Below are 27,867 nucleotides of genomic sequence, written 5' to 3' on the forward strand. Positions count from 1 at the left end.
CCCGATACAATATTATATTGGTTCTTTGAACGACAGTATTTTTGCAGATGGCACAAATTCTACGACAAAAGGATTTCGATTCAGTGGCCTGAGATATTGTGTGCTCATCAAATACAATCAGTTGCCTTCACAACTTAAATATGATTTGACTTTTCCTTTTTTATTCCTGGGCTCTTCCTGACATTTAAATTAATAACAAAAGACCTGTGAGAATAAAGGATCCACCTTAAAGGTCAGCCCACCTTAAGCTGTTGTTTTTCACTTTGGGTCTAATCCAGGAATTGTAATCAGCAGGTGGGCAGCAGGACCACGCAGCTTGGCTTGGGCCTGTAGCATTTATTCAACACAAATAACAATACACACACTTGTCTCCTCTGTGTCTGCAGGAGTCTCTGTGACATCAAGCAACACGGGGGTACCAGACATTTCAGGGTCCGTTTACACAAAGACTCAGGTAATTACAGATCATAAATATTTGACGCCCATTCTCACAGGAAACAACTTTTTCCCCCCTCCATGCAGTTTGAATTAAACAAAGATGTCATGTCTTGTCTTTGTCTCCCTTCCCCCTGCAGTCGTTCGATAAGCAGGGTTTCCACGCTGGCACGCCTGCAGCTTCGTTCAGCCTGCCGTCAGCTCTGGGGAGTGGGGGTCCCATCAACCCCCCGGCTGCCACTGCCTACGCCCCAGCCCCCTTCATGCACATCCTGGCCCCTCACCAACAACCCCACTCTCAGATTCTGCACCACCACCTGCAGCAGGACGGACAGGTACAGGAAATGCCACCGTTGTGTTTTTCTCCATCTGTTGATGCAGCTTGATTTCACACCTATAGTTCAGGTTAGGAATCAAGACATAAAGACACTTAATTGGCTTTTAGTTCTGGTTTTCTTTTGTTTATAATTATCAGAGATTATATGAACTCACAGGTTACTCGTGTTTTTATTCATCATCATTTAGCCTTGTGTGCTGTGATGAATTTGGCATGGAGTGGCAACACACCAGTCAGCATTTGTTTTTAAAAGGAAAACCATTGTTATGGAAGTAAGAAATATCTGGAGAAGCAGGCTAACAGCTTTTTTAATAAGTGCTATGCGAATTTATGTTGATGTGGTTTAAGGAGGGCTCATGGGGTTTTCCAAACATAACCGATGAATAAGATGGAAATTATAAAGTGATTGCATTCGAGAACAGAATTTTGTGTGGTGGTAGAATGACTGTTTGATTGTTTAGACACAAAGCTAATCCTAGTGGAAACACTGTAGCCTGTGCTTTTATTTTCATGCCTTGTAGGTAATGTCCAGGCCAATGTTTGCAATCCCATTTTAAAGTGGTCTATTTTCAGATTAATCATTAAGTGTATTTAGGTTTGTCCTGTCGCTTGGCAACAAAATACTTGAGTTAAAACATGGCATTGATGGACAGCTCACATCAACTCTTTCCTCTCCCCACAGAGCGGCACTGGACAGCGCAGCCAGAACGCCTCCCTTCAGCAGAAGTCTCAGATCAACAAGTCGGCATACAACACCTACAACTGGGGGGCCAACTAACATCTACTGTTGGGCCCCCACGCTGTTAACAGAAGTTAGAAGGGGGCTCATCACTCCTTCCGCAGACGGTCTCCACATATAAACTCCCTCTTCCTCCTGCAGAGATCCCGCCCCCGTCTCTTGGCCCAGCACTCCTGCGCTCTGCCTGTGGTCAGGAGGTGCTGTGCCGAGAGGACGAGCACTGTAACGATGCATGGACGGGTGGGGGGGGGGGGCAGGAAGGGCTTAGAAGAGAGGGGAAGATCAAAGCTAAATGGTTATAGAAATGCACCCTCAAGAGGTGAAATATTGAGTGTTGGGAATTTGTATCGTGTTAAACCCCCAGCCCGCCCTCTTTTTTTCTTTGACTTGTATGTAACATAGAACTGTTTTCTAAAAGAATGAATGTTTCCTGTATGGTCTGTTTTTTTTTTTTTTTAGTCTTCCCTCTCCCCTTTTTTTCTTGCAGATGGGGAGGAATGAAGTAATATCTGAAGGTGGGGGGACAGGCTGGTTTTGTATTTCTCACCCTCAAATCCCCACTCTTTAACTTTCGTGGAAACGTTTCCCCTCCCTCACAAAAAAAAATGCCCAAACACAAAAATTAGCTTGATTGCTGTTAAATGTTTTTTTTTGTCATTTTAAGTTTGAAAAAAAAAAACAATTCTCTAAATTGGTAGAGTTGTGAAGTTTATTTTTTACCAAATATAGATATATTATATATAAAGACATATAAGCGAACTCACTGGCTCGGACTGTGAGGAAAGTGTGTTCGTCATGTGACTGCGTGCATGTTTGTACACACGGGGGCCATGGTTGTGTACTGTGCTTTGTTTTTTCCCTAGCACAGAATTTTTCATTATCCCACACTTGTACAATAATTGTTCCCATGAATTATAAAGATGTTGCATTAAGGCCCCACCTATTCTGCAAGAGTTGTTGAATGATTTCCAAGGCCAATACACACCCAATCTGCCTTCCAGTGCGTTTAATTTTATTTAGTTTTCTGAGGCCCCCCACCTCCTCCCTGCTTCACCACCTGTCCCCTATTGTAAGGAAACCTGCAGCATTGAATACTGATGGACAGAATTGTACTATGGGTTTTTTGTCAGTGATTTCTTTTTTCTTTTTGTACTGTGCGTTTTAAAAACAATTTAAATGGATAAACTTGTCTTGTACATATATAAAAAAAACACAAGTACTGTAGTCCCTGTTTGTTCAATGGCTTTTTCCTTCTCAAATCCTTACAGATTTGTTAGCTTTTCGTTTCATATATTTTTTTTATTTTGTATAAATATTAAGTAAATAAACAAGAAAAATACATTTTCATCATTTTGGATGTGAATGTCTTTTAAGAAACTATTTGTTTCTCATGTGGCTTGTAAATGTAGCAACAGTTTGACGTGAGGCCCAGTGTGTGTGTGTGTGTGTGTGTGTTGCTGAAGGCTGGCCTAATAAATCTGATGGATGAAACGGTAAAGTCGCTGACACTTGATATCAGGGGAACAAGGAAATGACAAACCAGCTGTCCCATCAAGTGTTTGGCACAACTGAAACTATCTGGCTGTTTCTCAATGTCGAGTACACCTGCTGCAGAGCCACTATTTCAAGTATACTATGTCATCGAGTGGGCCGAATGCTGGGCATTTAACATGCATTTAAACAGTCCTTCGGCGCCACTCAATGACGTATTATACTTGAAATAGTGGCTCTGCAGCAGGTTTACTCGACATTGAGAAACGGCCTCTGACTCAGGGACTGGAAGGTTGGTGTCTGAGTTATCTACAGACTAGGGATCAGCAGGGCCAAATTACTCTCCAAACACAGCACTTCTCCAGACATTTGCATTGTTTCTTTTTTGTTATAGTGTGTAGGCCTATGCATAATTTCAAATCTAAATAATCTTTTTTTTTTACTATGTGAATGACAGCTAGTTGCTTACCAGATTGGTCTTGTTAGTTATTTAAGATGCCATCTGAATACATTGCAATCTTGCCATTTACTAATCCTTACAGTGTATGTATTGTATGTAGGCCATTCTTTAATGTAAACATACATACCATGATGCTGGTCCTGATAGATAGGAAAGTGCCATAAGGTCCTGTTTCAGCTAAGGCACCTTATCAGACGTGGTGGAAAGTTAAAGCACAACTTTTCTTTTCACTACACTATAACAAATGTATGGGAAACTTTACATTTTTCAATCCAGTACATGTAATGAACACGTTCTAGTTACTGTACAGACTGTAACGATTATAATTCACTAGGCAGAAAGTTCTTGGAATGTATGTAGTTCTATTTTTAGCACTGAATTTTGGGTGACTTATCAGTATTCAAACAGCTGAAAAGGAGTCAGCTGTGTTTTCTTTTTTCTCTTTTTGTTTTTAGTACATCATTAAAACAAATGAACATTATATTGCACTTAATTTATGACGGGCGCATGTCCTCGTCGCTTGGTGATGGAACGCGGTTGCTAGGACTTTAAACATGCAAACACTTCAGCGCACTTCAACCAACCGGCAGTGTTTGGGTAATTTGTTATCAGAATCAGAATACCTTAACATCAAACTCGATTGTAATAGAGTAATCATACTTTATTAGAGGCCAAAGTCATGCATACATTGTTTTGTTTAAAATATGTTAAGGTGTTGATGGTCAAATATGTTTGCATGGTATTAAAATGCAGCAATATTTAACATTTACAACTTGGCCTAATGTAACGTAGCGTAAAAATTAAGTACTTAAGTAAAGTTAACTTTTCATTATGGACAACATTGATGAACCATTTTAATTATTGAATTCCTTCCAACCTCCATTTCAAACATTAGAAACTCAAACGAGAGTTTCGCATTTAGCATCCTTGTTGACATCCAAGAGGCTCCCGAGACTGGTGTGCTTAGTTTTTGAGTGCACGTAACTTCTATAACTTACGGTAACGTAGCATTACGACTGATTACGTAATTCTGAAGTATCTAGAACACTTTACGATACTGTTGACAACTGAGGATGTCGTGTCGTGTCTGCTGTTGGAATTGTGTTTAGTTATGATTTTTTTTTAAAACAAAAGCTGGAGTTAAATGAGTGTTTTTGACTTATTTCGCGGGTTCTTCGGAGTACCCGGAGGCCATTATCGTGGCCGAAGGTAAGTGTATTGAGTCATATTCAGGACGCAGCTGTACTCTAAGCTAAGCTAACAGGAGTTCGCTAACTTGGTGCAGCTTGGTACCTGCGTCGCACGCTATTCCTTAGTTAAACAGCTTTAGTGTTTCCCTGCCAGGCTGACCACAGGGGTCCCTCGGCTAGCATGGTGGCTGTTTTATTTAGAGTGACCTCCGGATTAATACGATTGAGTACTTCAAAGTCTATTAACGCAATCAGTTGTTTGTTTCTTTATTCACGCATGTCATTAGAATAAGAAAGGAGTGTATATAATTGGCAAGTGAATCTGTAGGATAATAGCTGAAGACCTTCTAGGCCTTGAAAAGTGAATGTGTATGTGTCATTGCAATTATTTAAAAAGATGGTAGACATATTAAAGCATTATAGTACAAAACAGTTGTACAATATAATGCATCAGTCACGTGGTGTCCTGTCGACTCACACATTAAGAAGACTCATTTATATTACATGAAGGTATAGACAAACTGTCATTGATAAACTAAGAGCATTCAATCGTGTGACATGGCTTGTGTTTACTAGAACATAAACAAAAATAATATTAAACGTGATCATAATAGGGCTTTACACTCAGCCGACATTACACTAAATGGTTGTTAGCAATACAAAAGCTAAATGGTGTCCATGCCAAGAATACTCATCTATTTGACTTGCTGTAATGCATCAGGGACCCCTTCTTCGATGCTATGACTCATGACGACGACGATGAGGATGATGAAGAAGATGGATACAATGATGGCTTCCGAGGGGACCAGCAGGACCCCTTCGACAGTGCCTTGAGGTTTGGCTTCAGCGTGGGCCCCGACGGGATGAGGATCCAGGAGCCCCCCATGTTCGGCCAGGTCCTCAGGGAGATGGAGGAGATATTCTCCCAGCTGGGCGGCTGGGACGGGCAGCCGGGCTCTGGACACTTTGGTATGAAGACTGCCATGTGATCCAGTACTTTACCACTCATCTCAGTATAGAGAAGAAAAGGAACTACTTAGGTTTGCTTGTGCTATTAAAAATGATACATTAAAACATTTCATAATACATCAAGACAGGATGTTAAAACACATTCACTTAAAGACGCAATGCACAATTCAAGCTAAGTAACCGGATTTGAGTCGAGGTTACAAATAATGCTATGTGCTTAGATGAGTTCAACAAGTGACTTACTGGTATAGAATATTATGGCAACAAGGACAAACGTTTTTTACATGTTTTTTTATTTGTATTTATTTTAGTTTTAATGTTTGTCAATGGTCAAAATTTGTATTTTTAGTGAGAATGAGTCTAAAGCAATTCTCCATTGTAGATTTAGTCTGTGTTTCTCTTATGTTCCAGGTGTTCCCAGAATCCTGCCGCCATCACCACCTCAGGACAGAGCTGAAAGAGGTGCGGGGGGGTTTGGTGGGAACCCCCTGAGAGACTTCATGCTCAGATCTCCCAACAAAGAGCCACAGGGACCCCAAACTGAGCCCAGACATGATGGCCATCCTTCTTATGATTCACCAGAATTCCCAAGCTCGCAATTTCATGGCTGGACGCCTTTTTCAAAGGTGATTTAAGATACATACTTCCATTTTGCCATCAATACTTTTTTTCTGTGGCAACATGCAGTGTTACTTTTATGTATTAACTTCTCTTCTTTATAGTTTAATGATATTTGGAAAGGAGGCCCACAGAGAACTCCAGAGTTGCACAAAGAAGACAGAGGTGGTTTTTTTTTGTTTAATCCTATAGAAAAACAAATGAAGTTTATGATTTGTGTTCAGACTGATTATCTGTTCCCATCCTTCCCTTCCAGATCTGGACTCTGCAGTGTCCTCTCGGGGCTTGGATCAGATTCTGACGCCACCTGCTGGTCAGGCACCCAACCAACCCAGAGCCCGCTCATTCTTCCAGTCAGTCACCGTCACCAAGGTGGTGAAACCTGACGGGGTGAGAGAAACAGTTTCTCCTGATGTATGCATGTACTGATACAGAAACATTTTAAATTCTCAATATTATCCCTCTTATCTTTAAAATATGCTCAAACCCTGAAAAGGGAGATATTTATTACAAACTTCTCTGACTATTTTATACATTTAGCTTCATCCTCTCTTTTTATTTCACCACTTTGTTGTGAATTCCAATGAATGTCTCTTACTGTGTTGCCGTCTGTCAGACTGTAGAGGAGAGGCGAACAGTCAGAGACAGCCAAGGCAAAGAAGAGACGACGGTGACCCGCTCCGGAGGGCCCGGGGTCCTGGAGGGCCCCGAGCATCAGAGAGGACCGGCCATATCAGGTCAGTCAATACATAGTGACTATTCATGAAGTGTACAGGCTTTTTGATATTATCTTGACTAATTTAGCTGCTTGATTTAGGTCTAATGCATTCTTGTCTGTATTTCAGGTGGGCAAAAGCCCTTTGGAGACATGCGGGACGATGACTCATTATTCTCAAGTGTCTTCGGGGCGTTTAAATAAAACGTAAAGTGGAGTATTACATGGAGTACATTCTCTAGCTTTGATTCCCTGAAAATGTTGCATTTATGAGTGTTTCACTCTAGAGCTGTGAGTTTGCATATGTTAAGAATATTTATGAATTTATGAACAAAAACACTTAAGTAACCTTCGATTGCCAAAAGGACTGAGCTGGTTTAGGGCCTCTGGCCTGTTGTCAGGGTTACCAATGTAGACTCCAAACCTGCCAATCCCTGAAAAAAAAAAAGACTAGTGATTTAACAAATCAACACAAATCAGGTAGTTAACATTTCACAATTACATATTTTATTTTTGAATTTTTCCTGTAGGATAAGCTTGTATGGATGTGAGTGTGTGATATGTCAAATAAAGAGTTTTAATTTATTAACATTGTTGTTATTTGCCTGTTTTTTCTTTTTTGTACACAGTTCAGGCTAGCCACTTTTAAATAAGAATCATTTTTCACACAAGAAAAATGACTGACAGTCTTAATAGTAAAGGTTGATTTATTTAATACTTCCAGTTAACATATTTAGAGATTGTTAATGGTGTCAGACTGATGACCAGTCCAGCTGGAGTTTTAAATTGATGTGTGCTTAATTCAAGTACATTACATTTTTTAAATCCTTGTGGCTTACTAGGGCCTTTTTTGGCTTTTACATTTTTGGACCATTTTGTGAATGCATAATGGCATTCATTTCAACAAGGGTAGGAGGTTTTTAGTTGACCTTTTAACTGATTTTGGAAGTTGAACCTAAAATATCCTCATTATATATTTTACAGCCTATGATGTGGTCCATCCTACCAGGTTAGTGTGTGCTGAAAACCAGTCAGCTACAGTGTTTTTAGGTCAACTGAAATGAGAATTTATGGAAGTTATGCATTTTAAATGGTTTGGTTAAATGGTTTTAAATGAAACCTTTCTAAACCTGCTTTTTCACTGTGATGTTGTTGTACAGGAGGGCATTTTGACATGCAGCACGTTCTGTTCCTGTCACGGCTTTGCTGTTTCTGCCAAGCTTATAACAGACATCATAATTTCAGCTCTTTATTCACGGCTTGTTATGGATGACTGCTTCGGCCCTCATAGTGAATGTGTCAGCATGACCTCCATCAGGTTTGTATTTTCCATGTGCTTTGGAACCAGAACATTTTTTAATTTACATCCAGATAACATTTTAATAATTACACGCTCTTTCATGAGTGAAATTTCAAAAGGTTTAATTTCTCTTTTCATCTTCTAGAACATCTGCCTTTGTGAGGGGGGTGGAGATGATAGCACCTTGGGAGTTTTCCTTTTGAAAATGGTCAGTAAACTCAACTTCAGAGAGAACAGATTTTTTAAAGCATTTTTGTAAATGTAGAAGAATGATATAGTGTGGAGTTCATTCTGGTAATGTCCTTTAGACACTAACCTATTTGTGTGACATAAAATCAGATACAATTAAATAAATACAATTCATAAAAGAAGTGCTAGCAATAAACTATAAGATTCAATAAAGTCATTATTTGTTTACCTTCCTCTTCATTCACATTTTAGTTGAAAGGTTATCTTCATATGAAACATTTAAATGGACTTTAAAACATAGTTTACAGATGCTATTAGACCATTAAAAAAGAGGTGAAATATCTGGAAATGTGATTATATTCTACTAAACCCTGCTTCTCTTGTGTTACACTATCTAGTTCAGTGACATATTATCAGTGAACTATAATCAGTGTGATAATCTCTTGACGAACATGTTATCTCCTCACTTATATGTGTTGTTTGCCGCGAGTTACTGCGCTGTTGGCAGCAGTGTAAAATTCTACAGAACTGATGGTGTATATGATCCGTCAATTATCTCTCATGTAGAGTAATTATCCTTAGCAAAAAATATAATGATGAGCACATATTTCCAAAGAGATTTCCATCTCTTATCAGCTTTATTATTCTGTGGTAAACAATAAAGTAGCAATATGGCACCGAAACAATTTGATTCCTCATAAAACAGAAGAACTTTACTGAATATTTGGACACACTTGTCTTGTTTTAAATAAAGGATGTCGAGCTTGAGGAGGCTCAGATCCTGTTTCTTTGGTCAGAGAAGAAGAAATGTAACAACCAATCAAACAAGAGGGACAATCAGAAGTCATTCCAATCAGCTGTGAAACCCTCCAAGAAAGTCAGGCCTGTTAGCAGGAGTCCAGTTCTGTGCAGTGAAGTGTTCTTTAAGCATATCTTCAGTAGTTTAGGTTTGAAGATGCCCTCCAAAATGAACTACTCTCCTCTCCTGCGTGTACACTCACCGCCACCTCAGCCATGTCATAAAGTGTGTGACGTAGAATACAGCTCCAGTATGAAAGGGCAGACTGTGCTCAGCCAGGCAGACAGAGCAGTGCTGTGTGGGGCCCCTCCACCTGCAGCCACCGGCCCCGCTCTGAAAGATCAGCTGTGGCCCGAGGAAAGCTCCGGGATGGAGAGGCTGCTGAGGAAATGTCACATCAGAAACCAGCTGGTCAGGGAGTGCATGGCCGAATGCCTCGGGGTCTACGTCCTCATTGTGAGTATTCAACTTATAGATCTCAATTTAAAGCATAAGATTTACAGCAATCAAAGTCAATTTCAATACTTGGTGTCCTTGAATATTTAAAATTCCTCTGTAAAAACATGTTTCTGTTCAAATGTATATATTTACAGTAGCTGCAGCCTTATGCATTTAATAGAATGTGCTGTCAAATACAAAATACAATGCATTCCTTCTCTAGCTGTTCTTCAAAACTGTCACCTGATCAGTAAACTCAACATCAAGTATTTAATCAATCTGAAGCAATAAAGCAATAACATACGTACTCCCTTGTTTTGAAGCAAGATGTGAATCCGCACAATAGATAACCAAGGACTTTGGCCTGAAAGACAGACAGACAGTATGAAAGAGAGAGAGAGAGAGAGAGAGCCAGTGGGTGGGGAGGACGAGGTGAGAGGGGAGGATTAGAGCGAGGGTGGGGCATCAGTGATTTGGTATGAAGCAGAGATGTTTCTTGGTCTCTGCAGCTGTCTCTCCTGTCGGGGCAATTAACGTTTACAACCCAAATCGTAAAGCAGGCTCCTCAGCAAAGTTCATAAAAAAGGAAATTATTCCAACGATGTGTGTCCTCTTATCTGATCATGCTGGACTGTTCTGTGTGCAAATAAGCAAGTACATTTGAAGTTGAATCACATCTAAAAAGCTGCAGTTGTTTAAATACATTGTAAAGTCATGCAGATTGTATTCAGTTTAATGTTTTTCACTGCTCTTAATGTTTTATTTTTTTACACACAGGTTGTTATGTTCTTCTAATATAGCTCTTCATTTCATTGCAGCTATTTGGATGTGGCTCCGTTGCCCAGGTGACCACAACTGAAGATAAGAAGGGACAGTACCTGTCAATCAATCTGGGTTTTGCTCTGGGAGTAACATTTGGGGTCTTTGTGTCTCGTGGAGTCTCAGGTAAGGGGCTATATCAACCTTCAGTTCACTTTTTAAAAATGCTATTCCCCCAGGTTGGAGCTGAAGACTACCAGTTTGAAAAGGAGGAATAAAATAAACCTTAACTGTCAGAGTTGAATTGCTCTGTGGGTAAAGGTGCCAGGTTTATAATGGAACAAGATGTTGTCTCTGTTTTTTTTTAACATGTCAATCATGACAGTGTTATTAGTGCAGATTTGGCAGAGTACTCTTTTAAAGGAACTTCTAATGTGCTCCAACAATGTACACATAATGAATGAAATGGAAGACACCATTGGAAACGCTGGGAGTAATCCAGACATTCTATTTTTGTCGATTTCAGGAGACCTACATCTGTTTTTAAATTCTGAGTCTCATTCTTCATTCTTCTCCTCCATAGGCGCCCACCTGAACCCTGCTGTCTCTCTGAGCCTGTGTGTTCTGGGCAGACACCCCTGGCTGAAGCTGCCCTTCTACGTCTTCTTCCAGATGCTCGGAGCCTTTCTGGCTGCTGCCACCGTCGGCCTGCAGTACTACGGTGAGTTCAACCATGATCACTGCAGTCACAATCACACCATATGCTGAAGAACCAGAAATGTTCTAAATATACAAGAGGACAGTCCACATTAAAGGAAAAATCTGGCCCTTTGTCTTATTGTCAACGTGCATTAGTCCGTCTCTTTTTCTTTTATTAACTTACCAACCATTTCTGTGGCCCAAAGCCCATTCAGAAAAACAGGTCACAAAGATTCCTTCTGCAAAAAAGGAACAATCACTTTCAAAAACAGCTGGGTACTGTAGTTTCAATCAAGTAATACTAAATGTAGAATAACTTTTACATTTGTTAGGGACTATTGGATTAGGACTTTTAAGAGACTGTCGGTCATTTCAGTGGATTACTATAAACAATATGACTTTGTATCTGGTATATACTAAAACAGATTTAAGTGTACTTCGATTGTTCTGCTCTGAGACACCATTAAGACGCACTGAAATCTACTTCATTACAATTTGGAAATAATATTGATCCCTGAAAATAGTAGTCATTGACAATTAATTGTACATCAGTACATATTTAGTTACACTGAAAGATAATTATTCAATAAATAGGATTTTATTTTATTTTTTAAGTAGCACAACTTCTATGTACTTGAATCATGCTCACATCAGTCTGGTAATGCTACATGTGTTTGTCCACAGATGCCATCCAGACGTACAGCGGAGGAGTGCTGACAGTGACAGGTCCCACTGCCACGGCAGGGATATTCGCCACCTACCCAGCTGACTACCTCAGTGTGTGGGGGGGAGTGGTGGACCAGGTTTGAATATGTCATTCTGCTCTAAATATATATATACACACACACGGTGCCTTTCTTCATGTGTGTAACACTCCCATGTCCTCCAGGTGATCGGCACGGCTGCTCTGCTGCTGTGTGTCCTGGCTCTGGGCGACCGGAGGAACAGCCCCCTCCCTGACGGAGCTCAGCCTGTGCTGGTGGGGGCAGCCGTGTTAGTGATTGGCATCTCCATGGGCTCCAACAGCGGCTATGCCCTCAACCCGGCCAGGGATTTCGGGCCTCGACTTTTCACATACATCGCCGGTTGGGGGGTGGATGTTTTTAAGTGAGTAATTGGACCCAGGCCATTGATTTAATCTGTGAAATATGCCCTCGTTTGACCCACGTGAATGATCTCTCCACAGGGCCGGAGGCGGGTGGTGGTGGGTGCCCATAGTGGCTCCCTGTGTCGGGGCACTGCTGGGAACACTGATCTACGAGCTGATGATTGAAGTCCACCACCCCCCCACTGCGGCTGAGCTCCAGACCTCGTGTCTGGAGGTCACTGAGGGCAAGATGGGGCCGGAGTGTGTAAAACCTGCTTAGCCATGATAAAGAGGAGAAAAACTGTCATGTGTGCAGTAAATGCTATTTATATTGTCTTTGTAAATGTCTAACTGTTTTATTTGAATATCTATTCTGGTGCAGATAAATGAAAACAGTCCCATTTGTAAACAGAAAGAAGCTGTAAACACTGTGTGTGACTCTGCAGATGAAGTCAATCGTCTCTTTTACACATTTATTTTCGAAACAGCACAAAGTGTATGGCAAGCAGACCACAACCATGGAAAAGAAAAATACATAAGATGTTCCACTATTGAGCTATATAAATATGATATCATGACATATAAAAGATACAAACAAAAGAAGGCCTCCGTCACATGACCATGAAGGCTGCTTTTAAAAACATATAAAATAAATAGTGAGTACAGCAAGCACTGATTCTGTCGATAAAAAAGAACTGTCCCAAGAGATAAACGTTTGTATTCATACACATTAAGACAACACAACCCCCGCGCTCTCCCTCCGCTTTGTAATTACAATGTATAGCTACCTCTGGGGGGGAATTATTTTAAACTTTTTTTTGAAGAAAGGGAACAGTACAAATACTATACGTATTCACATTATCATAGCAAGTTACTAAAACCAGAATGCTTTCTTTTAGTGTAATATGTATTTACAGGGATAAACGTACACATATTCTACTGGCAGGACGCCTGACCGCTCTTCTTCTAGCTTAACGATTAACGCACATTATTCACACTACACAGCTCACAGACCTCCAGTAACCCCATCTCTAATGACTTCCTTCGTAAATCTCAACATGTCCGACTCACACAAATACCAATAGCAGTAATGTGTTTCGTATAAATAAATATAGCAACATAAAAATCTGTGTTAAATTCTTCAAACACCCCCCTTTTCATGCGTCTCGAGATCAGTTTTAAACAATAAAAATGATCCCATGCTGGAAATAATGAACATGGACAAACGTATAAAAACACAAACAATGTCAGGTACAAAAATATCGGCACTACAGCTGTCAGGATTTAGTGGGGTGGGGGGGGCGTATGTATATTAGTGTTACATGGAAAAACAGGCAAGTGGCTACAGTCAGTGCAGAGTGAAATGGAAGGACACAACGTATTGAACACAGTATGGCTGATATATAAATGCTTTCCTCGGGGCCGTTTGAGAGCCTTTCCACTAAGGAGTCTATCACTGGTGTGTGTTCAGTCACGTGATCAAACATGCAGTTACAATCGCACAGAAGAGGCGCCGTAGATTAGAGTAAAACTGTTCATGTGGGTAAAAAGAAACTGCACAGGAAGCAGCTGTTTCTTCTCAGGATTAACATTCATATTCTACATCCTGTCGACTCCTCGTAGATGATCTCAGAGCCCCCCCCCCGTCCCCCCGTCCTCTACTGGGGCTTGTCTGTCTTGTGTGCGGTGAGGAAGGCCATGCCATGGGTCCTGAAGTGGGTGTTGAGGTCCGAGGCCTTGTCGAACCGCCGGCCGCACACCTTGCAGCTCATGTTTCCGTCTCCGTCCTCGCCCTGCGCCTGAGGGGAGCCGTCGGGCGAGCCGTCGGGGGAGCCGTGAGCGCGGGGGGGGCCGCGGTCTGCGTCGCCCTGGTTGTCCCGCACGCGGTGAGCGATGAAGCGGTGCCTGCTGAGGGAGCCCGCCGAGGCGAAGCAGACGCCGCACTGCAGGCACTGGAAGGAGGCGGTGTCGGCGCGGTGCTGGGGGATGTGGCGCTGGAACTCCGGCCCGTCCTCGCTGGAGAAGCCACAGGGGACGCAGCGGAAAACGTTGTCTTCCTCCTCCAGCTCGTTGGGGGCCAGCGATGTCGATGCAGCGGACTGCCGGGTCCTCTTGGCAGGAGCTGGGGGACCTGAAGGAGCCTCCTCACCCTCCTCTGTGTTCTCTTCCTCGTCTCCCCCCCGGGCTCCAGGTGGCCCCCCCTCCCCGTCCTGCTCCGAGGAGCTGCCGGGCCCCTCCCCCCCTGTCGCTGCTCGCTTCCTGGTCATGGGTCTTTCCTGAGGGACACAAAAAGGAAGAGAGACTAAACATTGCTCTGAATTTATTTTTTGATGAACACCATTGCTGTCTCCAAATTCCACAGTACATAATTAATAAAGACAATTTATACAACAGACACCTAACACACAATTAAATTATTATTAACTATTTAAGGCAAGGCAAGTTTATTTATATAGCACCTTTCAACACAAGGCAATTCAAAGTGCTTGCCATCATTTAAGAGAAAAAACATACTAAACTACAAACTAGAACCTTTTCGTTATATCCACGCTACATTCACATTGTATACTGTGCTACTGTATAAACATATTAAAAGATACTATTTGCAGTTATAATAATAAAGATGATACTGTTTTGTTATAGCAGGAAATGATGCAATATGCATGGTGTAGTGTCCAGAAACCGTCTAAACTCACCTGTCCGTCTGTGGCTCTGTGATGGAGCCGGATATGCTTGTCCAGTAGGAACCGACTACCAAAGGTGCGTTTCCCTTCTGTGCAATATCTGACAAATTATTATGAAGTGTTAAAAAAAGCATATAAAAACATTTTGGACTATAAAATGACTGACATTTGGGATTTTTTTAAATTCTGATTACAATATAGCAGTAGTTCAGATGCATAAACAGTAGATCAGTCAGTGGTTTTCTTTTGGTGAAACATTGAAATGATAAAACATGTATTTAATAAAAGCTGAGGCCACTCACTGGCAATGGAAGACCCTCTTGTTGCCCTCATGAATGACTCGCTCGTGACGTCTCAGGCTGGAAGACGTGCTGAACGTGCCCCCACAAATACGACAAGGGAACTTTGGAGTTGGCGGCACACACAAAGGCAGATAGAGGTAAGATAAAAACAAATTGAGTCTCAGTCAAAGATACTGCAGTGCAGATTAACAGCCTCAAGCCTTCAAGTACCGGTGCTTCTTTTTCTGCTTTACCCTCCATGATCAGGGTCATTCCTCCTTTCACAGAGTACAATTAGCTAGTTAAACTGTTGGTGCATTAATCATTGGATTCAATACAGTGGTGCAGAGATGGTGTGTATGTGTGTATGTGTGTATGTATGAATGTATGAGAGGGATAGTGGTGGTCTGAGGGATAGTGAGGTGGGCTGAAGATCGGAAGGTTGTGAGTTCAAATCCCGCCAGGAACACCACCACTAGTGTGCCCTTGAGTAAGGCACTTAGTCCTTAGTTACTCCAAGTCGCTTTGGATAAAGCGTCAGCTAAATGAAATGTAATGTGTTTATGAAAAGCCAACCCTGAAAATAAGAATTCCATGGGGTTCCTCTACAAAAAAAAGCAATTGGACCTTGGAATATAGGACCATGGCAAACACAAATTTTTGATGCACACACATTTTGTTCAGTAGGATAATATGTGCATATTAACACCACTTTTATGCTTTTTTAAAGTGTAAATGCAATTGACAGGAGTACAAAATGATCGTTTGGCTATAAACAAACTACATAACGGATGGATGGCTCGGGGTCAATCACCGCTAAGCCAAAGGAAGCAGATGTTTGGCGTAATGCTTTATCAACCACCAATTTTAGGAAACAAAGAAGCTTCTGCCATTTACCACTGGGGTATTTGGCGTATTTAATGTCGTAGAATAAAACAAGAAAATCTCTTAATCTTGGATTAACCACAGATATTAATCCGATTAAAATAGAAAATAATGGGAACTTGCTGTACCTTGCCATGCTCCGTCTTCACGTGACTCAGATAGTCGTCGTTGTCAGTGAAGGTGGTCTGACACTGAGGGCAGGTCCACTCAGTTGGGGCGGGGGGCTGACTGCTGCCCCCCGGGGCGGTCGAGTTACCGCCTGGAGCCTCGAAGTCATCGTCAGCATCGTCATCTTCATCATCTTCCTCCTCCTCTTCCTCCTCCTGGTCCCGACCCCAGTCCTCTCCGTCTGAGTTGTCCGGTTTTCCAGACGATTTGGATTTGAGGCCGGAGGAGGCGGACGTGTTGGCGGGGGCCGCGGGGGGGGCCGAGGCGTCGGACTGAGACTCCGTCTGTTTGGCTGATGGGCCTCTGTGAGCCGTCTGAGGGGGGACACAGGGGAGTGTGAGAAAACACAGAGCGTACAGAGTATACAAAAAGAAACAAACGTACTCCAACTGGCACAAAAAAATCACAAACTTATTTCTGGTACTATAACTGTTCTTGGTTAAGACAAGGCCACTGGGGAGGAACCTTGCTAAGGCCGATACAAGAAATTGCTGAATGCCTTATTTGACACCACATTCACTGTAGAAAGCAACGAATGGGCAACACATAAGGGCAAAAGGCTAATACATGAATTCCAGTGATATTGGGCAGGATCTAATGAACTAACATCTATGATCTGTGGATTGTTTCCTCAATAAGAAACACACCTTAATATGCTCCATCATGGATCCTTTCTGGGCGTAGAGCTTGGTGCAGTCAGGGCACTTGAACACATGCACTTTTTGCTTGGCTAAGTGAGTGTCAAAGTGCATGTACAGCAGGGGTTTCTGGGTAAAAACCGTATCACACATCACACACTTGTAGATCATTCTGCAAAAGAAGAATGAAAAGAAAACTTCAAAATGTGTGGCAACCAAGGTATTTCCTACACATGGGTTGAAGATGATCACGTGTTGTTTTGGTAGAGGGTCTACACGCACTTGGCCTGTCCCCCAGTGAGCGTTGGGTGCTGGGTGCTGATGTGGCTCTGGGCGCTGGGTGCAGACTTGAAGGCCATGGGGCAGCTGGGGCACTTGTGAAAGACCTCGCAGTGAGCGGTCTGGATGTGGGACTTGATGGAATTCAACCCTCCGAACACAACCTGGCAGCTCGAGCACCTGGAGAAGATTATGACACAGAGAATGATGTGTTAGGGTACAAGATATTTTAAAGGATGTCTTTGATGTGTATATTCCTAGATGTCCACTATAAACATTTCAAATCAGTAGACATTACTTTTTGTGTCTATTTGCATCTAATTAGGAAAATGGCCAATGCATTGACAAAATGCAGATGCAAATGTGACTCCTTAAACACAAGCCATTTGTATTTCAACTTTGAATCACTCAATAAACATGTTGAACTTTGGCTGGTTACTGAACATTTTTGGCAGATCTACAAGAACAGTTCTGGAAAGTGAAGATATATGATTTTCTACTTTCTTAAATAATAACAAATAATAATACTCTGCTTAAAAACAACTGTTGGTGAAGATAATCAAAGAACAAATTCAGTTTTTAATGCACTCAAGTATTAAGCATCAAGTGTCCCTTTGGTGCTCTGGGTCATCTATAAAAAAGAATAGCCGATGTGAAATAAATAGTCAGTGATTTACTCTGCATAGACACGATTTGAAGCTATATTACAAGATCATTCAGAGAAGTATTTAAGGTCTTGATGTTTTCTGGAAGTGTTTCCCCACCTGTATCCGATGCGCCTGGCGAAGTGCAGGCAGGCCTCCTCCAGATGAGTCTGGAAGCTGGCCTGCCGGGCGGTCCCCCCACACTCTGGACAGACATGAGGCGCTCGGTGTTTATGGATCCTCTGGTGGGCCGACACTGCACACGAGTTAGGCAGCATCATGGGGGGCGAGCACAGCGTACACGTCTGAAACAGAAGATAAGCAAATCAAACGGTGATCACCAGTGTTTCTTAACATCAGGTACCAGCGTCATAGAGACAAAGACTCACTGAGTTGGGAGCAGCTCTGATCTGCTGGAAGTGAGTGACCAGCTCCGCCTTGCCAGAGAACTGTGTTTGGCACTCTGGACATTTGAAGCTGTTATACTGCAGCCCCTCGGCCTTCTTGCAGGGCAGGGGCATCAGGGCCTGGGGGCCTTGAGGTGCGCGGCGGACCGTTCGAGGCTGAGCTGCTGCCGGAGAGGAAGCGTCCTTCAGGGGGCTGGAGTTGGCAGAGGCGGCGGGGGTGGCAGAAGAAGAGGAGACTGGAGGAGAGGAGGACGAAGAGGAGAGCAGGCCTGGTCAACCAAAGGTGGAGGTCAGGAGAGACAGGTGGGACGTGGTCAATGGAGATGAAACACAAATGAGTGATGAGCTTTTTCATTATTATCAGAACACCTACTTTTTATGGTTCTTCACAATACTCTACACTAGGGCTGTGCAATTCATCGTATTTTAATCTCGAAAACGATTATTTTGCTGCTTTCCCTTTCGCATTGATGCTCTCAATTTGTCTTGCGTTATACATGTGTGATGTATAACGCCCCCTCCCTGAAAGCCCTCTCGGCCAGGTTGTGTTGCGACTTGCAGTCTGTTTAATAAATCCATATAGACACGTTACAAGGGAAGCGTGTGTGTTTATTCTCCGGTCTCTAGCGTACAGTCATCTTTTACTAACCTCGTCAAGCTGGAGCCTTTTAGCTACTTCCTGTTTCCTGTTTGAGTACAATATAATTAAACATTACAGGTTTTGAGTAAGATTAGTTATCATATTTATATGTTTAGTAGGTTGTGGAAGTGTGCTCCAAAATATTTGTTGATCTTCTTTATTGGTATTTATTATTTTTATAATATTTATTTAAATGAAGATATAAATGTATAATTCAATTTTTTATTGAATTTTTTGTTTTTTCAGTTGAATTATACTTAAAGGTCAGGGTAATCAACTGTTAAAAACATACTGTTCCATTTGTTTTTTGTTTAAAGTTCAATATATGGATGTTTGCAAAGTCACTGAATAATCGTATTTAATAATCGTGATATCAATATTGACCAAAATAATCGTGATTATGATTTTTGCCATAATCGAGCAGCCCTACTCTCTACACTAGTTGAAATATAAATGTAGAGCTAAAACGATTCAAAACAAAATGAATCTGTTGATTAATAACCAAAATCAGATTACAGCTCTTCAGGTTCCTAATTTTTTAATGTTTGCCTGCTTCTTTATGGTCTTATTTAATAGTACATTGATTTTTTATCATTAGCTATGTTTAAACAGCAGTTTATATCAAGATAAGTATTATTTTTAGGAGATCTGGAAGAATAGTGACTTTAAAACTGACAAGCGACACATTGTAGTTACAAGAGACAGAGACAACAGACAAGTTTAGCTCACGTGTTAAGTTTCATCTGATTGGTCTTTAAAGAGATCACTACAAAACTATTTAGAACAAATATCTGCAAACAACAATCGGTGTTGGCCGATAAAATTCATCTCAGCACCCTAAGAATGGATTTGCTGTTTTCTGACATAGTATTGCCCGAAAATGAATGAAATTGTAACAAATTAACAAACAGTAAAGATTATTGATCGTCGCATCCATACTCACCACCGATGGGTGTTATGTCCTGCTGTCCAATCATCTGCTCGACAGTGACCGGCCTCATCACCAGGTGTGAGCACTGCATGACCAGCCCACGCTCCTTGTGCTCCCTGGCATGCAGCAGCAGGCTGCACTTGTTGAAGAAGGCCAGCCTCTTCGCACAATGGTTGCAGGTCACCTCGATGCGGAGAGATCTCCTGTCATAGTGCCGAGCCAGGCTGCGCTCCAGGGCGAAAGCGTCTCCACACTCCAGGCAGCGGTACCCTGTGGCTGGGAGTGGGAGACCCCACTCAGGTGGTGGAGGGGCTGAGAGGTCCGGCTTGTAGCTCGGCAAAAGGTTCTTACTGTTCAGGATTTTGTTGAAAGCCTCCACCAGGCTCGACTGACTGCGGGAGATGACGGCTCCTGTGCTGTTGACAATGGAGGCTGGTTTGTTTGGCTGGAGGGTGCCACCAATGATAGTGCCACTGCCTCCGTTAGCCGTCTTATTAGTGGATGTACGTACACTGATCCCACCTGCAGCCACTGAGAACTTTGGAGAGGAGGCCACAGCTGGGGTCGCAGGCAGGGCAGCAGATTTAGTGATGCTCACAGCGGTGGCAGAAACCTTGGCCTTGTCAGATGCAGCCATTTTGTTTTGGACCTTGGTGGCAGCAGCTAGCATGACGCTGCTGGCTGCGAGTGTAGACACAGGTAGAGCATTGAGAGCAGTTACTTTCTGGGAATTAGTTGTCATGTGACCCGGGGAGTCAAGTTTTTGCGCCTTGTTTCCTACCACCTTACGTTCCCCAGTTTTTGGGTCCAGACCTTTTCCCGCAGCGCCACCTTTAGCTGCTACTCTTGTGACAGTTCGGGTGATTCCACCTGTGGAAGTCTTAATTGTTTTTATTCTGACTTTAAGGGGTCGGGCTGGAGCTCCAGCAGCAGGTGCAGCAGCTGCCTTTCCTCCATCAGTGGACAGAGGTTTAGGCTTGCCATCATCTACATCCATCTTCTCCTCACTTGTTCTTCCATTTTCTCCCTTGTCCCCTTTGCCATCAGCAGCCTTCTCTATTTTATTCCCCACTTCCATCTCTTCCTCCTCCTCTTTGGGCTCCCGGAGTTCAGGAGGAGGCGGAGTGGAGGCCACCGCAGGGCTGGAGCACCTTTTGTTTGCCGCTTGAGCAGTAGATTTTGGCATCTCCGGTTCAGGACTCTCTGGCGAGTCTCTCTCTTCTATTACGTGTTCGGGATGCCTGTCCTCCAGCTGAGGACTCTCTGTGGAGCCAGACTGGGGTGTTGATGTCAGAGACGCCCCTGAAGGAGTGTCTCCAGGTTTAGGCTGAGATGCAGCAGAGGATGTGGGCTGTGTTGAGACAGAGTCAGACTTGTAGCGCCGGCTCAGCTGAGTGCAAGTCGGGGAGTCGGGGCTCTCTTGGATCACCAGTGGACTCCCCAGATCAGGGTCAGAATCATCCTCCTCCATCTGCTGGTGCAGAAATCCAGCAGGGCCCACTTTGGGTGCTCCGTTAAAAGGCTGAGATGAGTGCAAAGGGTGTGATGATAGGGCAGAGGGTGGAGTGGGAAGCAGGGGCTTGGAGAGGGGAAAGAAAGGCGAGGATAGTCCGACGGCCCCCCCTGCAGCCAGAGGAGACGATCCTGCTGACAGAGAGGAGGATGAAGGTAATGATGCTTTGACACCATCTGCCCTCTCTTGGCCTGTATCCTGCTGCTGCTGGTGTTGCTGCTGGAGGAGCTGCATCTTACGAGCCCGGCCAACTGGATCTCCAGACCCCTGTGCCACAAGCGGTTTAAGTCTGTTGAAAATGTTACCGCCCTGCTTGTGTGACTTGCCTGCACCAGCGCCTGCTGCTTCTGAAGACACTTTAGGGGTGTTAATGGACCAGGGCGCTCCGTTAGACTGGGTTTGGCTGAGGGGAAGGGGCGTGGAAACACCAGACGTCCCAAAACCGTTGTGGTTGAGGGCCTCAGATTCAGCCAACCCAGGGGTACACGCACTGGGACCCGCATCCACCCCTGCGATCACATCAATAGGGTCCTGGTCTGTGTCTCCCTCTCCTCCATCTGCGTTCTCAAGGCGTACTTTATTTTTCACAATAACACTAACAATTGGGGTGTCCGTCTGGGGGTCTGCAGGGCTCGGCGGTCTCAAGGATGACCCAACGCCCACCCCGCTATCTGACTTTCCCAGAGGTGCACCTGCAGCTCCATGAGGTCCCTCTGCCTCATCTGGGGCAGACTGGATGGCCTCTTTGGCATCTATGTCAGGAATGTCAAATGCTGCCAACAGGTCATCAAAATCTGGGGTCTTCATGTCCCCCATACCGGGATTACCTCCTGTAGAAACACAAATGTATAAACATAGTAGCAGCAGGCACCACAATAGCATGAATCAGCCTGTGTTGTTGTCCATCAATCTCTGCTCTGCCTTGCTAGCACAATACCTGCTACATGCAATATGGTAAAACAGTTAATAGTCTTAATATGTGAACGTTTTCGAGATTAATTCAAGGCATTATATTTATTGCATGTACCTTTCGTTATACACAAACTAACAAGCTATAGCAGGTTAGCTTGTGTTCAGCAAAGCTAGCCTAGCTATCAAGATCCTGCACTAGCATTTGTGTTAGCCAGCTAGCCCGCTGCTAGCGGCTGCGTCTCTGCAGCCAAACCCACCTCTTGATAACAGGTTCAGCACTCATTTGCTATGAATGGGAAACACTGCTTTAAAAATGCTTTCAGTGCATGCTTGGCTTTGCAGTAGTGAGCAGTTGATAAACAGTTCAACCAGGATAGCGTTTGGTAGCAGAAACATCGGATATTTTGATCAACGATGGTCCTTCCCGGCGGAGGCTTGCTAGCTGGCCGCTGAGCTCCAGCCAAGACAGACAGAGAGGGAGAGGGGTCATTTAGCTAGCTAGCGCTCGCCATTAAAAACACACTGGAGCGGTCTGCTGAGGCATGGTGAGACAGCGATAACAACCCGGTGATGGTAGGGTCGACGATGCCACAAAAGAGGATGATTGGGATGGGGATTTTTGTTTCATATTTTATGTATTTTGATTGTTTACCTGGATATGCGAATCCCGACTATCCTAGCTCGTTTTCAGCTGAAAATGCAGTGCTTCCCGTCACATGACCCGAGCCATCCTATCGGGCTGAGATAGCGCTGGGAAAATACACGGAGGATGCTGCAGACGACACGTATATCTGATTCTAACGTGAATGACATTAAACATTTATTAAATGTTCTCAACAGACTATTTTTAACATCTTGAGAAGACACTTGAACTCGGGACAGTGGTCTTGAGGAAAACAAATGTATTGTCTCCCCAATCTGCTCACAGAGCTGTCATCAAAATCAGGTTCTGAGGGCAGCAAAAAACACCAAAACACAACATGTTTACATATAGCTTTTATTGCAAAAACACACAGAAACATGACAGGAGTGTGGCTAACTGTTAAATTGAGGAGCCTGTCATCCCAAATTATGTTCTCTTCCGATAGGTAAATGATCAGTAATAATATCATGTAGATACAAGGCAATTTGAGAGTTGGCCCATATAGCATTTTCAGGATCAATTTATGTTATAGGGCAGTCAGATTTTACACTAAAGTCTTTCAGTACTGTAGGTTTTTCGTCATTTCTGTAAATATTGGTGCTTTTGAGTGTCTGACAAAAAAAATTAGAATAATAAAAGTCAGAGTGTGGTCTCATGCTGGGCTGTCAGTCCGACGATGCATCAGCAATATTTCAGTATAGTAAAGTAATCCTGCATGAGTCAGCAATTGTCCGTTTATTTTATTTTTGTAGTTGCTGTCTGAAGACTGTGTCCATCTCTTTTGTTCCTCACTTCTTTTTCTCTTCATCCTTTTTGCCTTCTGGCTTGTTTCCAGTCTGGGAAGCCAGAGAGCCCATAGCGTTGCGGATGGCCTCGTTGTTGGGGTCAACACCAGGCAGGTTCTCCAGGACGCTCTGAAGGAACTCCGGGTCTTGCATCACATCATAGTCGTCTTCCTCCTATTTTGTAACAATAAAAGGACACAATCAATTTTGATGGATTATGTATTCATACAAGTTAAAATCCCTAAACAAGGCCTGCTTACATTGTATTTAAAAAGTGACCATAATGTCTTCTTTTGTAATGAATAATATCCTACTGTCCAATATTGATTCTGCAATTTATGGGTTTCTACTATGCATTTCATCTTACAGTTAAATGGATTTTGATTTAATTTTTTGCATTTCAAACATGTCACAATTGTTTATTTGAAACATCATATGATGACTCACCTTGGCTGATTCTGCAGTGTCCATTGGGGCCCCTGTGTCCATTTCTCCATACTCTGTTCACAGAAAAAACAAGTAATTAACAGATAACCCAGCAACTATAAGACATTACAATACATGTCATTTGTTAGACGCTTTTATCCAAAGCGACTTACATACATTCAATACTGTGGACAATCCCCACAGGAGCAATTTGACCCCTGATTCGAAGTCCAGCACTCTATCCACTTAGCCACAGCCGCCCCCCTAAGAGTGGTCATAAGTGATAGCAAGAGAAATTAGAAAATCAAAATGGAACTCACCTCCTCCAGCAAGAGACATCTGCATGGCGTAGGCTATCTGCTCCTCCTCTGTCATGCTGCTGAAGTCAGGAAGCACGGCTACACCGCTCTCAGGCTGAGACACTGACATCTTCAATAAAGCCTCCTCTGATTCTGTGGGATATTTAATCAAAAATAAATAAGTGTCATTGTCTAATCCTAACAATTAACATTAACAGCCAGGTCGTGTAGTTAAAGCAAACTTGTAGTCCTCCACTCACCATCTGCGCTGGGTGTGGGCACGCCTGCCTCAGTGGCAGAAGCAGCAGCAACTCTGCGGGCCTCCTCCTCCTGCCTCTGGCGCTGCTCCTCCATTGACACACGCAGTGCCTAAAATAAATCACAGTGAGAATTAGGAAAAACCACAACTGTTTTTTTATGTTTCTTTGCTTATTTCAAAGATACCCAAGGGCATATCATCGTCTATTGTGAAAAGTCACACTTTATGTTGCCATTTCTTATAATGCAACACCACATTGGCTATTTATGTGTGGTTTAGTTTCTAACCTCGTACTGGTTCTAAGGTGCTGATACACATGTTTTCATATGTAATAAGCATCTCACACATTAGTGTTAGCTTAGTCTTTTATCAAGTACCTAATAGATTTCCCCACTATTTGCACAACTATAAATCATCAATTACTCCTTACAAATATTTTTCCTGATAAGTAGTGTACAATGTTTACTGGCAGTTGAAATGCATCCAAACGTTGCTTACCAGGGCGAGTTCTGGATCAGCACTGGGATCCACACCAAACTCAAAGTCACTGGCACCAAGACCCATCATGGAGCCTCCTTCCCCGGCCAGGATGGGAGAAGAGAGCAGCGCATCAGCCAGGCTGGGCCCCGGAGGGACGGTGACCAGGTGGGAGCCGGTCCCCTCCTTCCCATTCAGAGTGTTGATGAAAGCAGTCAGCTTCTCTGTGTTCAGCTCCTGAAAATAACAGAAGGAGACAGGTGGTCAGTTGAAACTTAATTTAGAAAAAAGGGGAAGACATTTCAGTAATGGAAATCAAGAAAATACTATATTGTGGGTTATTATCCTTTGTCAATAGAAGATAAATTCAGAACTCCTACCTCCTCTCCAAAGTTGATAATATCCACATTCACTTTCTCTTTTTTCAAGCGCTTTGCCAACTTGACAAGCTGCAGAGTGAGATGAGGAAAAACATTTGAAGTGATATTGACAGTGTGAAAAGAGTTAAACGTATGATGTATAATGGGTAGGAATTTGTGTGTGTGGGATTGGCACAAAATGTGATACAAGACTTCCAACTCACTTCTTTTTCATTATCCTCCACAGGACTCCCAACAAAGGCAATGATCCTCATCTTGTGGTTTTTTCCTTGTCTGTGTTTCAGGGCCAACTGTGCAGGAAAAACATATCAAAAATACAGGTACTCAAAAACTGATGCAGCAGAAACCAAAACCCCTTTTCTTGTTTTTTGTCCACCAATTTAGTTAGCAATAAATAGAGCTCCTTCTACTCAGTTTGACACACATATTCAAGTTACACACATGAGCCACTCTGATGCCCACGCAGAAGCAGATGTTTCCTTTGGGCTGGATAGCGTGGAGTTTGGACAAGATGCGGCCAGAATCTGGAGTCAGTGTTGTCAGGACCTCCGCGTTACTGTATGGAAACATGACAAACATCTATGGTTAGTTATAATAATCATCGGCCGTGTGCAATTAAACCAGCAGAACTCTACTTTGGCTGGTGTAACACAAATCTCGCCTACAAAACACAAGCCCTGACACACAAACCCATATAAATCAGACAATCACATTTGCTTTTTGTACTGGTATTGTTATATATATATATATATATTTATTTTTTTCAGATATTTTGCCATTACTATAATGTAGTCATATAATTTGTATGTGTGTAATATTGTAAACTTTGACCATTATATATGTAAGCCCTGTGGGTTTTCATCCTCTCTTTTATATATTTATTATATATATTTATTTTTTTTACTTTGTAATTCTGCTCAAAAACGTACACCAACTGTGCTGTAAAATAACGTTTCGATGATCATCCAAACTTTGACCATTTTGAGAGAACTACTTACTTTGCCATTGTGATGAGGCCCACATTGTTTTCCGGATTGCTTCTTGTTTTTGAGTGGCAAACAATGTTGACAGCATCCTGTTGAGCCTGTAGCCTCGTTGGTAGAAAGTCTCCATTTCTCATGTATTCACTGTTGTCCACACTGCAGAGAAAATATCAGTTTAACGTTGCTCTTATAGCATTACTTAGCTCACCAGCTAGCATCTGACATGTCATTCCCATATCTACTGTGACCTGGTTAGTTAGCCTAGGGAGGCCTAGAGGCTAGTTTACATTGTTAAAACATCTCAATTACGCTTCACAGTCAGCTCCGTGTGGAAATCTCCGTCGTCTTCACCGGGAGGTAACTATGTAGTTAAATTGCGTCGTCAGAAAACCAGCATTAGCATGGTGGGCTAACGATAGCAATTGGTTTTAGCACATAAGTCGCAACAATCAAATCAACGGAAGATGTCAGTTTCGATAGAAAGCACTCAATTGTAACGAATAACATTCGTCAATGTGGTTGTATGAGTTACAGCTAAACAAATACTTTAAATCTAAGCATATCTCAGCTAACTTGAGCTACAATGACTCAGCCCGTCTAAACGTCAACGGTCGATAATCAGCTCAGTTAAACGGGACATTTGCTCAAAAACAGGTCAAAAAACGACTAAGTCGCGTAATTATTTAATAAAGGCTGAATTAACCGTAAACATGACGACAAATGCACACAAAAAATGGTATTTGTAGAGTTCTTACCAGACCATAGTACTTTCCAGCCCCATTTTGGAAACTTCTTGTTGCTCTCTGTCGTAGCCTTACAAGCTCACAGGCTATTGGACAAACGCTGAACAAAACGGAATCTGATTGGCCGGGCTTTGTGATCTGTATTTCACATAGTAATTTGTTGATGAACAAGAAAGTAGAATAATATTAAACTTTAACTTAAAAGTCCGCTTTTTAGCCTTTTCTGGAGCTTTCAAGTGCATCTCATATTCAATATTCACTTTAATTCAACGTTATATATTCTATTTCACTCAATATCTGTTTATGAATTCCTATTTGTAGGTTGTGTTGGGGACTTGGATGTGCCTTGTGGTTGAAAGATAGCATACGTTATTGCTTTGACCTCATCATGGAGATAGCTTCAAATAGGACCTCTTATTTATAATTTAATTTTCTGTATAAATACAGACTAGATGAGTAGCCATGGATAAAAAGGCCATAGTCAATACAATTTGTAAGTCAATGTTTATATTAAGATTATATTGAAATTGGTTATTTTCTTTACATTTCAAGCCAGTTATGTTTATTAAATTGCAAATATAAAATGGAAAGCTACCTCAACATTTATATTGTCTTGCAGTATTTATAGCATACTGCAAAACACTAAAAGAGACTTAAGGTTGATC

At 42.5% G+C, this 27,867-nt stretch overlaps 5 protein-coding genes and 1 non-coding gene across 16 annotated transcripts in view; 3 read left to right on the forward strand and 3 right to left on the reverse strand.

Moving 5' to 3' along the window:
- ubap2l (ubiquitin associated protein 2-like) overlaps positions 1–2,891 on the forward strand; it is a 37,100-nt gene extending 34,209 nt beyond the window's left edge. For all 7 annotated transcript variants that reach the window (XM_034124577.1, XM_034124576.1, XM_034124581.1 and 4 more), the window contains 3 exons: positions 387–454; positions 576–770; positions 1,455–2,891. In XM_034124577.1, the coding sequence (XP_033980468.1) occupies positions 387–454; positions 576–770; positions 1,455–1,550 (359 nt within the window). In that variant the 3' untranslated portion in view covers positions 1,551–2,891. The remainder of the gene's footprint in view (positions 1–386; positions 455–575; positions 771–1,454) is intronic.
- Positions 2,892–4,500: 1,609 nt separating this feature from the next.
- Positions 4,501–7,543, forward strand: hax1 (HCLS1 associated protein X-1). Of its 2 annotated transcripts, XR_004555417.1 has the most exons (8): positions 4,501–4,671; positions 5,374–5,621; positions 6,033–6,247; positions 6,344–6,404; positions 6,496–6,629; positions 6,856–6,976; positions 7,085–7,276; positions 7,396–7,543. XR_004555417.1 is itself a non-coding variant. In XM_034125512.1 (7 exons), the coding sequence occupies exons 1-7, from the start codon at positions 4,607–4,609 to the stop codon at positions 7,156–7,158; spliced, it is 918 nt and encodes a 305-aa protein (XP_033981403.1). In that variant the 5' UTR covers positions 4,501–4,606; the 3' UTR covers positions 7,159–7,543. The 2 variants fall into 2 exon arrangements, 1 of the variants encoding a protein (XP_033981403.1); XM_034125512.1 differs by having other exon boundaries at positions 7,085–7,543.
- A 1,725-nt stretch (positions 7,544–9,268) lies between these two features.
- On the forward strand, positions 9,269–12,579 carry aqp10b (aquaporin 10b). Its single transcript, XM_034124839.1, has 6 exons — positions 9,269–9,698; positions 10,499–10,625; positions 11,023–11,160; positions 11,823–11,941; positions 12,028–12,245; positions 12,325–12,579. Exons 1-6 carry the CDS (start codon positions 9,399–9,401, stop codon positions 12,503–12,505), a joined length of 1,083 nt encoding a protein of 360 aa, XP_033980730.1. The 5' UTR covers positions 9,269–9,398; the 3' UTR covers positions 12,506–12,579.
- Positions 12,580–12,684: 105 nt separating this feature from the next.
- On the reverse strand, positions 12,685–22,952 carry znf687b (zinc finger protein 687b). 4 transcript variants are annotated; one of them, XM_034124838.1, is made up of 10 exons: positions 22,860–22,952; positions 19,795–22,125; positions 18,194–18,447; positions 17,925–18,109; positions 17,164–17,340; positions 16,891–17,053; positions 16,204–16,557; positions 15,212–15,312; positions 14,922–15,009; positions 12,685–14,501 (listed from the first exon to the last, which is right to left on the reverse strand). In XM_034124838.1, the coding sequence occupies exons 2-10, from the start codon at positions 22,109–22,111 to the stop codon at positions 13,884–13,886; spliced, it is 4,257 nt and encodes a 1,418-aa protein (XP_033980729.1). In that variant the 5' UTR covers positions 22,112–22,125; positions 22,860–22,952; the 3' UTR covers positions 12,685–13,883. The 4 variants fall into 4 exon arrangements, with proteins under 4 accessions (XP_033980729.1, XP_033980728.1, XP_033980726.1 ...); XM_034124835.1 differs by having other exon boundaries at positions 13,884–14,501; positions 18,194–18,480; XM_034124836.1 differs by lacking the exon at positions 22,860–22,952 and adding an exon at positions 22,465–22,816 and having other exon boundaries at positions 13,884–14,501; positions 18,194–18,480.
- LOC117478519 lies at positions 16,671–16,797 on the reverse strand. The gene has a single exon (XR_004555482.1). It is a non-coding gene; the product is annotated as a small nucleolar RNA SNORA13 (small nucleolar RNA).
- A 236-nt stretch (positions 22,953–23,188) lies between the features above and the next one.
- LOC117477731 (26S proteasome non-ATPase regulatory subunit 4-like) lies at positions 23,189–27,307 on the reverse strand. Its single transcript, XM_034124468.1, has 10 exons — positions 27,215–27,307; positions 26,475–26,615; positions 25,918–26,032; positions 25,680–25,766; positions 25,477–25,545; positions 25,118–25,333; positions 24,621–24,729; positions 24,382–24,513; positions 24,083–24,135; positions 23,189–23,809 (listed from the first exon to the last, which is right to left on the reverse strand). Exons 1-10 carry the CDS (start codon positions 27,238–27,240, stop codon positions 23,639–23,641), a joined length of 1,119 nt encoding a protein of 372 aa, XP_033980359.1. The 5' UTR covers positions 27,241–27,307; the 3' UTR covers positions 23,189–23,638.
- Between the last annotated feature and the right edge of the window lie 560 nt (positions 27,308–27,867).

The sequence above is a fragment of the Trematomus bernacchii genome, unplaced genomic scaffold (assembly GCF_902827165.1).
Source record: "Trematomus bernacchii unplaced genomic scaffold, fTreBer1.1, whole genome shotgun sequence".
Classification (NCBI taxonomy): Eukaryota; Metazoa; Chordata; class Actinopteri; order Perciformes; family Nototheniidae; genus Trematomus; species Trematomus bernacchii.

Bases quoted from the DNA above. Each gene is read 5' to 3' on its own strand.
- hax1 (XM_034125512.1), top strand. From the start codon at position 4,607: ATGAGTGTTTTTGACTTATTTCGCGGGTTCTTCGGAGTACCCGGAGGC. The intron at 6,405-6,495 runs GTGGTTTTTTTT...CTTCCCTTCCAG, and splicing joins GTTGCACAAAGAAGACAGAG to ATCTGGACTCTGCAGTGTCC. The intron at 6,977-7,084 runs GTCAGTCAATAC...TCTGTATTTCAG, and splicing joins GAGAGGACCGGCCATATCAG to GTGGGCAAAAGCCCTTTGGA.
- aqp10b (XM_034124839.1), top strand. From the start codon at position 9,399: ATGCCCTCCAAAATGAACTACTCTCCTCTCCTGCGTGTACACTCACCG. The intron at 9,699-10,498 runs GTGAGTATTCAA...ATTTCATTGCAG, and splicing joins TCGGGGTCTACGTCCTCATT to CTATTTGGATGTGGCTCCGT. The intron at 11,161-11,822 runs GTGAGTTCAACC...GTTTGTCCACAG, and splicing joins CGTCGGCCTGCAGTACTACG to ATGCCATCCAGACGTACAGC.
- znf687b (XM_034124837.1), bottom strand. From the start codon at position 22,111: ATGGGGGACATGAAGACCCCAGATTTTGATGACCTGTTGGCAGCATTT. The intron at 15,313-16,203 runs GTACAGCAAGTT...CCAACTCCAAAG, and splicing joins TGAAGACGGAGCATGGCAAG to TTCCCTTGTCGTATTTGTGG. The intron at 15,010-15,211 runs GTGAGTGGCCTC...ATAATTTGTCAG, and splicing joins AAGAGGGTCTTCCATTGCCA to ATATTGCACAGAAGGGAAAC.
- LOC117477731 (XM_034124468.1), bottom strand. From the start codon at position 27,240: ATGGGGCTGGAAAGTACTATGGTCTG. The intron at 25,334-25,476 runs GTAGGAGTTCTG...TGTTATTTTCAG, and splicing joins TTATCAACTTTGGAGAGGAG to GAGCTGAACACAGAGAAGCT. The intron at 24,730-25,117 runs GTAAGCAACGTT...GATTTATTTTAG, and splicing joins CTGATCCAGAACTCGCCCTG to GCACTGCGTGTGTCAATGGA.